Source organism: Callorhinchus milii, unplaced genomic scaffold, assembly GCF_018977255.1.
Source record: "Callorhinchus milii isolate IMCB2004 unplaced genomic scaffold, IMCB_Cmil_1.0 Scaffold36, whole genome shotgun sequence".
NCBI classification, from domain to species: domain Eukaryota; kingdom Metazoa; phylum Chordata; class Chondrichthyes; order Chimaeriformes; family Callorhinchidae; genus Callorhinchus; species Callorhinchus milii.
Window position 1 is genome coordinate 689,620 of NW_024704777.1, and position 11,200 is coordinate 700,819.

The following is an 11,200-nucleotide window of genomic DNA, read 5'->3' on the forward strand; positions in this document are numbered from 1 at the left end:
AGAGAGAGAGTGACAGAGAGATGGTGAGAGGGACAGAGACACAAACCAATAAACTATTTATTTCGTCCCTTCGCGGAGGATCGCGACTCGGAGCTCCTCCTCAGTGTCGGTGATCACTGACGGATCCCTTTCCGTTCCCGTTCGGCGTTTGTGTCGGTGAAGCGTTTCCCACCGAATCCCCCGACATTACCGGTGCGGCTCCGGCCCCGGGTCCGGTCATCGCCGTCTAATGCCGGAGAGCGGTCGGACCCCGACGGCCGTTCACCGCTTCTCCGTCTCTCCGGCGGCCGTCGTGGGTTTGAGGGGAATCACCGTTTGCTGTGATTTGCTCTGTGGGGTCCTGTGGCTCAGGGGTGAGAGCACTCGCTGTGCAGCGAGAGACCCGGGTTCAATCCCGGGGGGTCAGGGCCGGACCTCGGGCGAGTTTCCTGACCCCACACACGGCCCTAATAACGATCCTCTCCGCAACAAAAACAATCGCAAATGGGGTCACTTTCAACCCACGACCGCGTGTGGGACCGACGCCGCTGCGCGCAATCGGCCGCCGCGTTCGCCCACAAATACACAGTCACTACACTCTGCGGTCTGTGCCGTGAAGCGCTTCGGGGGACGTCGAGAAGACGTGAAAAGCGCTGTATCAAATGCAATGATTATTATTATTATTATTATTATTATTATTAATCCGTGTTCAAATCACAGAGAAACACCTGAGTACCACTGTACTGCCCCCAGAGGCGGCGCTGCACTACTGCATCCACAATGTCCTCAGTATTGTAACGGCCCACAACGTCCTCAGTAATAACAATGCAAAACCGTAACGATATCATTGATATTAACCAAAACTTTCAGTGTGAACTGTGTGGTATAAACCACAATCTTTATTGTACAGCGACACAGACTATGAAGGTTCAGCCTCGTGGCCATCACCGCCAAACACAGGTCACGGCTGAGGGTTCCCTCCTCATCAATCCGTCACCCGACAGATCCTCAGAGGGTCACCGTTTTTGCCGCCGTCGGTCAAACAGGGACTGAAGAGAGGATAAAGCTTCTCAGTGAAAGTGTGGGTGAAAGTGTGGAGATGAGACATGTTGTCGGCGTTGTAAAAGGTCACCTCTCCCCCCTCATAGTCCAGGAACACTCCCACCTTCCCGGGTCTGTCCCTCAGGGACAGGAGAGTGGAGGGAGAGGTCAGAGCTCTATATTCATCCCCGTTTCTCAGCCGCAAAACCCAGAATCCATCCTCTGGTGACCATGTGATCTCTCCTTTCCTGTTGACGGACTCTCGGGCCAATCCCACTGCCCACTCTGTCTTGTTGCCCACCTGCACCTCCCAGTAATGTCTCCCCGATGTGAAGCCCTCAGACCCCAGGACTATGAGATATGTACTAAACCTCTTGGGACCGTCCGGGAGCCGCTGCCGTGTGTCTCCGGTCCTCACGCTGGTCAGGTCCTCAGATAGGATGAGGTACGGGTTCGCTGTGTCGGGATCCAGAGTCAGAGAGACCGGAGCTGAGAGAGAGACACAACAGAACGTGGAGTGAGGGGTCGTCTGGAGCTCAGACGGTGTGTGAACACATCTACACCCGGAGACACCATCCAGCCCCGAGGGTCACCGTCTGTGTGAGGGAGCGTGTGAGGGGGTGTGTGAGGCGCAGGGTGTGAGGGGGAGGGGGGGTGAGTGTGTGTGAGGGTGTGTGAGGGTGTGTGGGAGGGGGAGGGTGTGGGGGGGTGTGAGTGTGTGTATCTGAAGGCATCTGTGAGGGTGTTTGTGTGAGTGGGTGTGTGAGGGTGTGTGTGTAAGGGTCTGTCTGAGTGTATGTATCAGGGTGTGTGTGTGTGAGGGGGGGTGTGAGGGTCTGTGTGAGGGTATGTGTGTGAGGTTGTGTCTGTGAGGGCATGAGTGTGAGGGTGTTTGTGAGGGGGTGTGTCAGTGGGTGTGTGAGGGTGTGTGAGAGGGTGTGTGTATGAGGTTGTGTGTGAGGGGTATGTGAGGGTCTGCGTGATGGTCTCTTCGATGGTATGTGTGAGGGGCTATGAGAGGGTTTGTGCGTGAGGGTGTTTGAGGGGTTTTATAAGGGTATGTGTAAGGGTATGTGGGGGTGGGGCGGTGTGTGTGTGAGTGTGTGTGTGTGAGGGTGTGTGTGAGGGTATGACTGAGGGTGTGTGTATGATGTTGTGTATGAGAGGTATTTGAGGGTCTGTGTAATGATTTGTTTGAGGGGGTGTGTGAGGGGCTGTGAGAGGGTGTATGCATGAGGGGGTGGGGTGAGGGGTTGTATGAGGGTTTGCGTCAGGGTGTGTGTGTGAGAGGGTGTGTGTGAGAGGTTGCGAGTGGGGTTGTATGATGGTATGTGTGATGGTGTGTGAGGGTGTGTGTGTGTGTGGGTGATGGTGAGGGGATATCTGTGAGTATGTGTGTGAGTGTGTGTGTGAGTGTGTGTGTGAGGGTATGTATGTGAGGGGGTGTTTGTGTGTGTGTGTCTGAGGGTGTGTGTGTGATGGTATGTGAGGGTGTGTGTGACGTGTCTGTGTGAGGGGGTATGTGAGGGTGTGTATGTGTGAGGATGTGTGTGAGTGTGTGTGGGGGGGTTGTGTGAGGGTGTGTGTGAGTGTATGTGTGAGTCTCTGTGCGAGTGTGTGTGTGAGGGTGTGTGTGAGGGGGGTGTTAGGGTATTTGTGAGGGTCTGTGTGTGGGTGTGTATGAGGGTATGTGTGAGTGGGTGTGTGAGGTGGTGTTTGTGAGAGTGCGTGTGATGGTCTATGTGAGGGTGTGTGAGGGTTTGTGTGAGTGGGTTTATGAGGGTGTGTGAGGGTCTGTGTGTAGGTGTGTGTGAGTGTTTATGTGTGATGGTGAGGGGCTATGTGTGTGTGTGTCTCTGTGTGAGGGTGTGTGTGCGTGTGTGTGTGTGCGGTTGTGTGTGATGGTGAGGGGTTAAGTGTGAGGGTGTGTGTGTGGGTGTGTGTGAGGGGGTATGTGAGGGTGTGTGAGGGTCTGTGTGGGTGAGGGTGACGGGTATTTGAGGGTGTGTGTGAGTGAGTGTGAGGGGGTGTGAGCTAGTGTGAGGGTGTGTGTGAGGGTGTGTGTGAGTGGGTGTGTGATGGTGTGTGTGAGGGTGTGTGTGATGTGTGTGAGGGTGTGTGAGAGTCTCTGTGTGAGGGTGTGTGTGAGGGTGTGTGTGTGGGTGTGTGCGTGTGTGTGTAGCTGTGTGAGGGGGTGTGGGTGGGGGTGTGTGAGGAAGTGTGTGTGAGGGCTATGTGAGGGTCTGCGTGATGGTCTGTTTGAGGGGATGTGTGAGGGGTTATGAGAGGGTTTATGCGTGAGGGTGTGTGAGGGGGTTTGTGAGGGTTTTTGAGGGTGTGAGGGGAGGTTGGGGGCGGTGTGTGTGTGTGAGGATGTGTGAGCCTGTGTATGTGAGGGGGTTTATGAGGGTGTGTGAGAGGGTATGTGTGTGTGTGAGGGTTTGTGTGAGTGGGTGTGTGTGGGTGTGTGTGAGGGGGTGTGTGTGGGTGGGTGTGACGGGGTGTGTGAGGGTGTGTGTGAGGGTGTGTGTGTGGTGTGTGAGGGTGTGTGTGAGGGGGTGTGTGAGGGTGTGTGTGAGGGTGTGTTTGCGGCTGTATGTGAGGTTGTGTGAAGGTGTGTGTGAGGGGGTTTATGAGTGTGTGAGGGGGTGTGTGAGGGTGTGTGTGGGGGTGTGTGAGGGTGTTTATGAGCGTCTGTCTGTGGGTGTGTGTGAGGGTGTGTGTGAGGGTGTGTGTGAGGGTGTGTGTGAGGGGTATGTGAGGGTCTGCGTGATGGTCTGTTTGAGGGGGTACGTGAGGGGCTATGGGAGGGTTTGTGCATGAGGGTGTGTGAGGGGTTTTATGAGGGTGTGTGAAGGTGTGTGGTGGGGGTGGAGTCGGTGTGTATCTGAGTGTGTGTGTGAGGCTGTGTGTGAGGTTATGTCTGAGGTTGTGTGTATGATGTTGTGTGTGAGGGGTATTTGAGGGTCTGTGTAATGATTTGTTTGAGGGGGTGTGTGAGGGGGTGTGAGAGGGTGTATGCATGAGGGGGGGTGTGAGGGGTTGTATGAGGGTTTGCGTCAGGGTGTGTGTGAGGGTGTGTGTGAGAGAGGGTGTGAATGGGGTTGTATGAAGTTTTGTGTGAGGGTGTTTGTGTGACTGGGTGTGTGAGGGTGTGTCTGTGAGTGGGTGTGTGAGGGGTATGTGAGGCTCTGCCTGATGGTCTGTTTGAGGGGGTGTGCGCGGGTGTGTGAGGGGTTTTATGAGGGTCTGTGTGAGGGTGTGTGGTGCGGGGGGGGGCGGTATGTGTCTGAGTGTGTGTGTGAGAGGGTGTGTGTGAGGGTATGTCTGAGGGTGTGTATGGGGGGTATTTGAGGATCTGTGTCATGATTTGTTTGAGGGGGTGTGTGAGGGGGTGCGAGAGGGTGAATGCATGAGGGAGGGGTGAGGGGTTGTATGAGGGTTTGCGTCCGGGTGTGTGTGAGGGTGTGTGTGTGAGAGGGTGTGAGTGGGGTTGTATGAAGTTATGTGTGAAGGTGTGTGAGGGTGTGTGTGTGTGGTGTGTGTGTGTGATGGTGAGGGGTTATGTGTGAGTATGTGTGTGAGGGTGTGTGTGAGAGTGTGTGAGGGTGTTTGGGAGGGTATGTATGTGAGGGGGTGTATGAGTGTGTGTGTCTGAGGGTGTGTGTGTGATGGTATGTGAGGGTGTGTGAGGGTGTGTGTGATGTGTCTGTGTGAGGGGCTCTGTGAGGGTTTGTGTGAGGGTGTGTGTGAGGGTATGTGTGAGGGGGGTGTTTGTGAGAGTGTGTGTGTGTGATGGTCTGTGTGAGGGTGTGTGTGAGGATGTGCGTGAGTGTGTATGTGAGGTTGTGTGTGAGGGTGTGTGTGAGGATGCGTGTGAGGTGGTATGTGAGTGTGTGTGTGAGGGTGTTTGTGAGGGGGTGTGTTAGGGTACGTGTGAGGGGGATTTTGTGAGAGTATGTGTGATGGTCTGTGTGAGGGGGTGTGTGAGTGGGTGTGTGAGTGTGTGTGTAATGGGGTTTATGAGTGTGTGTGTGGGTGTGTGTGAGGGTGTGAGGGTGAGTGTGTGTGTGAGGGTGTGTGGGTGGGTGTGTGTGTCAGGGTGTGTGTGAGTGTTTGTGAGTGAGGGTGTGTGTGAGGGTATGTGTGAGTGTTCATGTGTGATGGTGAGGGGGTATGTGTGTGTGTGAGAGACTCTGTGTGAGGGTGTGTGTATGGGTGTGTGTGAGGGGATGTGTGAGGGGGTGTGTGTGGGTGCGTGTGAGGGGGTATGTGAGGGTATGTGTGAGGGGGTGTGTGTGAAGTGGTGTGTGAGGTTGTGTGTGAGTGAGGGGATTTGTGAGGGTGTGTGAGGGTGTGTATAAGGGGGTTCATGAGGGTGTGTGTGGGTGTGTGTGAGGGTGTGAGGATGTGTGTGTGGGTTTGTATGTGTGAGGGTGTGTGGGTGGGTGTGAGGGGGTATGTGAGTGTGTGTGAGGTGATGTGTGGGTGTGAGTGACGGTGTATGTGAGGGGGCGTGTGAGTGCGGGTGTGGGTGTGTGGGTGTGTGTGAGGCGGTGTGTGAGGGTGTGTGTGTGGGTGTGTGTGAGAGGATGTGTGAGGGGTGTGTGTGAGGGTTTATGAGTGTGTGAGTGTATGTGTGTGGGTGAGGGGGTGTGTGAGTGTGTGGGTGTGTGTGAGGGGGTGTGTGAGGGTTTATGTGTGGGTGCGTGTGAGGGAGTTTGTGAGCGTGTGTGTGAGGGTGTGTGTGGGGGGGTGTATGTGAGGTGTTATGTGAGGGTGTGTGTGAGCGGGTGTGTTAGGGTATGTGTGAGGGGTTCTTTGTGATGGTGTGAGGGTGTGTGTGTGTGTGAGGGTGTGAGGGTGTGTGTGAGTGTTTGTGAGTGAGGGTTTGTGTGAGGGTGTGTGTGAGGGTATGTGTGAGTGTTTATGTGTGATGGTGAGGGGCTATGTGTGTGTGTGTGTGTGTCTCTGTGTGAGGGTGTGTGTGAGGTGGTGTGTGAGGGTGTGTGTGAGGAAGTGTGAGAGAGGGTATGTGAGGGTGTGTGTGGGTTTGTTTGAGGGGTTATGTGAGGGTGTGTGTGAGCTGGTGTGAGGGTGTGAGGGTGTGTGTGGGTGTATGTGTGTGAGGGTGTCTGGGTGGGTGTGAAGGGGTCTGTGAGGGTGTGTGTGAGGGGATGTGTGGCTGTGAGTAAGGGGGTGTGTGAGGTGGGGTGTAAGTGAGGGTGTGTCTGTGTGGGTGTGTGTGAGGCGGTGTGTGAGGGTGTGTGTGTGAGTGTGTGGTAGGGGCATGTGTGAGGGGGGTGTGTGAGGGTTTATGAGTGTGTGAGGGTATGTGTGTGGGTGTGTGTGCGGGGGTGTGTGAGTGTGTGGGTGTGTGTGAGGGGGTGTGTGAGGGGGTATGTGAGGGTATGTGTGAAGGTGTGTGTGGGGTTGTGTATGTGAAGGTGTGTGTGAGGATGTGTGTGAAGTGGTATGTGAGGCTGGGTGTGAGGGGTGTGTTAGGGTGTGTGTGAGGGGTTGTTAGCGAGGGTGTGAGGGTGTGTGGGTGGGTGTGTGTGATGGTATGTGTGAGTGCTTGTGAGTGAGGGTGTGTGAGGGTTTGTGTGAGGGTATGTGTGAGTGTTTATGTGTGATGATGAGGGGCTATGTGTGTGTGTGTGTGAGTCTCTGTGTGAGGGTGTGTGTGAGGTGGTGTGAGGGTGTGAGGGTGTGTGGGTGGGTGTGAGAGGGTGTATGAGGGGGGGGGGTGTAAGTGAGGCTGTGTCTGTGTGGGTGTGTGTGAGGCGGTGTGTGAGGGTATGGGTCTGTGTGTGTGGGTGTGTGTGAGGGCATGTGTGAAGGGGGTTTGTGTGAGGGTTTATGAGTGTGTGAGGGTATGTGTGTGGGTGTGTGTGAGGGGGTGTGTGAGTGTGTGTGTATGGGTGTGTGTGAGGGGCTGTGTGAGGGGGTATGTGAGGGTGTGTGTGTGGGTATGTGTGAGAGTGTGTATGAGGGTGTGTGGGGGTGTGTGTGTGAAGGTGTGTGTGAGGTGGTATGTGAGGGTATGTGTGAGGGGGTGTTTGCTAGAGTGTGTGTGATGGTCTGTGTGAGGGGGTGTGTGAGGGGATGTGTGAGTGTGTGTGTAAGGGGGTTTATGAGGGTGTGTGTGGGTGTGTGTGAGGGTTGGAGGGTGTGTGTGTTTGTGTGTGAGGGTGTGTGGGTGGGTCTGTGTGTCAGTGTGTGTGTGAGTGTTTGTGAATGAGTGTGTGTGTGAGTGTTTGTGAGTGAGGGTGTGTGTGAGGGTGTGTGTGAGGCTATGTGTGAGTGTTTATGTGTGATGGTGACGGGGTATGTGTGTGTGAGTCTCTGTGTGAGGGTGTGTGTATGGGTATATGTGAGGTGGTGTGTGAGGGGGTGTGTGAGGAAGTCTGGGAGAGGGTATGTGAGGGTGTGTGGGTGTGTGTGAGAAGGTATGTGAGTTTGTGTGTGAGGGTGTGTGTATGGGTGTGTGTGAGGTGGTGTGTGAGGGGTTGTGTGAGGGGGTGAGGGGGTGTGTGTGTTTGTGAGGTTGTGTGGGTGGGTGTGAGGGGGTCTGTGAGGGTGTGTGTGAGGGGATGTGTGGGTATGAGTGAGGGGGTGTGTGAGGGGGGTGTAAGTGAGGGTGTGCGTGTGGGGGTGTGTGTGAGGCGCTGTGTCAGGGTGTGTGTGTGGGTGTGTGGTAGGATCATGTGTGAGGGGTTGTGTGAGGGTTTATGAGTGTGTGAGGGTATGTGTGTGGGTGTGTGAGGGGGGAGTGTGTGAGTGTGTGTGTGTGGGTGTGTGTGAGTGGGTGTGTGAGGGGTTATGTGAGGGTATGTGTGAGGTGTTGTGTGAGGGTGTGTGTGAGGGTGTGTGTGGTGGTGTGTGTGTGAAGGTGTGTGTGAGGATGTGTGTGAGGTTGTATGTGAGGGTATGTGTGAGTGGTTGTTTGCGAGAGTGTGTGTGATGGTTTGTGAGAGGGTGTGTGTGAGGGGGTGTGTGAGTGTGTGTGTAAGGGGGTTTATGAGGGTGTGTGTGTGTGTGTGCGGGTGTGTGTGAGGGGGTGTGTGAGGGGGTGTGTGAGGCTGTGTGTGAGGGTGTGTGTGAGGGTGTTTGTGAGGGGGTGTGTGAGGGTGTGTGTGAGGGTCTGTGTGAGCGGGTGTGTGAGGGGTGAGGCCATTGACATTATGGCTCACCCCCGGTGACACCTTCCCCCTCACTTAGGCCACACCACCCGCTACACCTCCCACCATGGCCCCCGCTCCAACCGTCATGGTGGTGGGGTGGCCCTCATCTCCAGGGCGTCACTGGCCCTGTCCCCATCCTCCACCGCTCATTCACCTCTTTCCATCAACTCACCCTACGCCATCCCTCCCCTCTCTCTAACATCCTAATTGCCCCCAAAACCCTCCCCCACCTTCATCTGTTACCCCTCCACCCTCCTCGCCTCCCTCTGCCTCTGCTTCGACCCCCTCATCCTCCTCGGCTAATTTAGCCTCGACTGCATCCCCTCCTGCTCCACCTCCTCAGACTTGTGCTCTCGCCTCCTTTGTGAGGGATTGTGTGGTGGTATGTGTTGTCAATGGAAGGCTATTGACACGGCTTCAGGGTGAGAATGGGAGACGTGTACCTGGACTGACGCTGTCTATAATCTCTCTCCAGACGGTGTTGTCCAAAGGCCACTTGTACTTGGCCACCGGCAGCTCTGCCTCACACACTGACAGATCAAACCCCTCGTCACTGACCCTGAAACAAGACCCCATCTCATTATAGAGTGAAACTGCACCTTGTGAGCGGTTTGTGGGTTCAATTCTGCGATATTTGGTAAAGGTCATTCCATACCTTCTGTTGGCAGCAGATTCCTCCTAATGAAATCAAACACAGACAGATGTCAGCTCACACTGAGACACCAACAACAACAACAACAGATTACATGTGTACAGCGTCTACCACATCACAACTCAATCTCTGATCTCTTTGTCAATCACAATTAGTTTGTCGGATCCCGACTGTGTGTAACTGTGACTGAACTGCATTATAATGTCATCTCTTTACCTGTAGGAAGGTGAGAGCGTCTTTCCCCATCTGTGTCTGTAACTCGGAGAGTTCTTGCTCCACCGACTCTAACTTTCCCTGAATCTCTCGCAGAGTTGTCTCCATTCGCTTTAGAATCTCCTCCTCTCGCTGTCTGAGATCCCCCATCACTCGCTGCTCTCTGTCCGTCAGACTCTGGTGCATTTTAGCAAACTTAGCCGTGACGTGAGTCTGCACACTCTTCACCTGTTCCTGAAAATACCAACATCCCACCGTTATACACAGTAATCAGAGACCTGAGACATCACATCGTGTACACACAGTAACAACAGACACTGAGACATCACACCGTGTACACACCATAACCAGAGACACACTGACAGATATCAGCCCCGACACAACTTACCTTAACTTGTGAAATCTTTTCTCTCTGTTTGGCTTCAGTTTGTAGAGCAGTTTCCTTCCTCTGTGTGAGAGAAGCTATGGAGGACTTCACTTGATCCTGGAATAAACGCAGAGAATAACAGTGTTTGAGGGGAAAACCTGACGTGGAAGCGGAATGAATCCCTCGTGAGGGTCTCGGTACCTTGTAGATTTCAGCCGCTTCGTCAATGGGCAGAAAGCTGTGACCTCTGTGCTCTTTCGCATCTCTGCAAACAAGACAGAGCAATTTCTTGTCATCTTCACAGAACAGCTTCAGGTCCTCCCGGTGTTTCTCACACTGACGTTTAACTGCCGTCTGTGTCGGGTCCAGACTGAATTCACGAGCTTTCTCCACCATTTTGGCCAGAGCCACATTGACCTGGAGGTTCCTCTCCACAGTAACTTGGTGACATACCGGACAGGAGTTTTTCTCCTGCTTTTCCCAGCTCCCGGCGACACAGGAGCGACAGAAGTTGTGGCCGCAGTCCAGACTAACAGGATCAGTGAAGAACTCCAGACAAATGGCACAGTTTAGCTCCTCGGTCCAGCACTCAGCCTGGAGTCCCGAAGCCATGTTCAGCCCAAACACTAACCTGTTTGGCTTCTCAGACTATATGTGGACGTGGCAAAGGCTCAGTTGCCTCCCAAACCGGTTCCTCAGGTTTGCGATGACATTATTATTGTATCAGAAAGAATTCCGACTGAAAGCGCAGAGAGGAGAGGCCAACAGCCAGAACCACACATCTGTCCACAGCCCAGTCTCATTGCCAATGGCCTCGCAATCACATAGTCTGAGCTGATCCTCCGATGCACTGCTGGGGCTGGTGCTGTATGGTTCAAAGTGTGGTGCTTCGGATGAGACGTAAAACCAAGGTCCGGTCTGCCTGCTCGGGAGGACTGTAAAAATCTCCTGGCGCTATTCCAAGCGAAGGGAGTGTCTCTATCTCTCTGCGTCTCCTGGAATGATTATCTGTGCCGATGTATGAGCTCTGGGGAAGGGAAGGGCTGTGTTCTGGAGACATAGTTTCTCTCTCGGTTCTGGTTGCCATGACATATATGAGCGACTTGAACAGAGGAGAATGACAAGCGTTAGAGGAACAAACTGAGCGACAATCAGACCAGAGATGTGAGACAAAAAGCAGCTCAGAGGAACATTTTCCAGGTGTTTTTTCGTTTGTTAAACGCATCGAACACGTGAAAAGAGAAGGGTGTCATTGCCCTGAGAGCAGCACAGGAGGCGATTGGGGATGTGAAGGGCAATTTTAGGCCAGACAGCAGAGAGGGTTTTAATCAATGGAACAAATTAACGCGATAGTCATAGTTTTGGGCATAGTGTGACTTTGAGGCATGTGCGAAAAAAGTCTGCTCTCTGCTCTCTCCCTACATTACTACACGCTGCCTCCGCTCGACTGGCTCCAGCCGGCTCCCTGTCGCCCACAAGCTCCACTAAGATGTGAGATGGCTGAGATTATATCAGTCCCGTCGTGCACTGGTTGTAAAGCTCACCTTCGCAAGGAAAGCAAAATGACCCGGGTTCCACTCCCAGCCGGTCAATACCTAAGGCAAGGTTCCTTACCCCACTATATGCCGAGCGCTGAGTACGAACCCCGTTGTCAGTCGCTTGGCGGATCGCTTTATTTTGATAATTATCCATTAAAACAATCCATGATCGCTCAATGCACAACTGTTTGTGGGGACTTACTGCTGAGAGCAATTGGATGTT

General features: G+C 53.9%; 1 protein-coding gene across 2 annotated transcripts; it reads right to left on the bottom strand.

The window, feature by feature from the left end:
- Nucleotides 1-863: 863 nt before the first annotated feature.
- On the bottom strand, nt 864-10,237 carry LOC103173531 (zinc-binding protein A33-like). 2 transcript variants are annotated; one of them, XM_042345228.1, is made up of 6 exons: nt 9,641-10,236; nt 9,461-9,556; nt 9,076-9,306; nt 8,863-8,885; nt 8,651-8,766; nt 864-1,509 (listed from the first exon to the last, which is right to left on the bottom strand). In XM_042345228.1, the coding sequence occupies exons 1-6, from the start codon at nt 10,049-10,051 to the stop codon at nt 965-967; spliced, it is 1,422 nt and encodes a 473-aa protein (XP_042201162.1). In that variant the 5' UTR covers nt 10,052-10,236; the 3' UTR covers nt 864-964. The 2 variants fall into 2 exon arrangements, with proteins under 2 accessions (XP_042201162.1, XP_042201161.1); XM_042345227.1 differs by having other exon boundaries at nt 8,651-8,885; nt 9,641-10,237.
- Between the last annotated feature and the right edge of the window lie 963 nt (nt 10,238-11,200).

Coding starts and splice junctions, on each gene's coding strand:
- LOC103173531 (XM_042345227.1), bottom strand. CDS start 10,051: ATGGCTTCGGGACTCCAGGCTGAGTGCTGGACCGAGGAGCTAAACTGT. Junction 9,307..9,460: donor AAAAGATTTCACAAGTTAAG/GTAAGTTGTGTC, acceptor TGGTATTTTCAG/GAACAGGTGAAGAGTGTGCA. Junction 8,886..9,075: donor ACGCTCTCACCTTCCTACAG/GTAAAGAGATGA, acceptor TGATTTCATTAG/GAGGAATCTGCTGCCAACAG.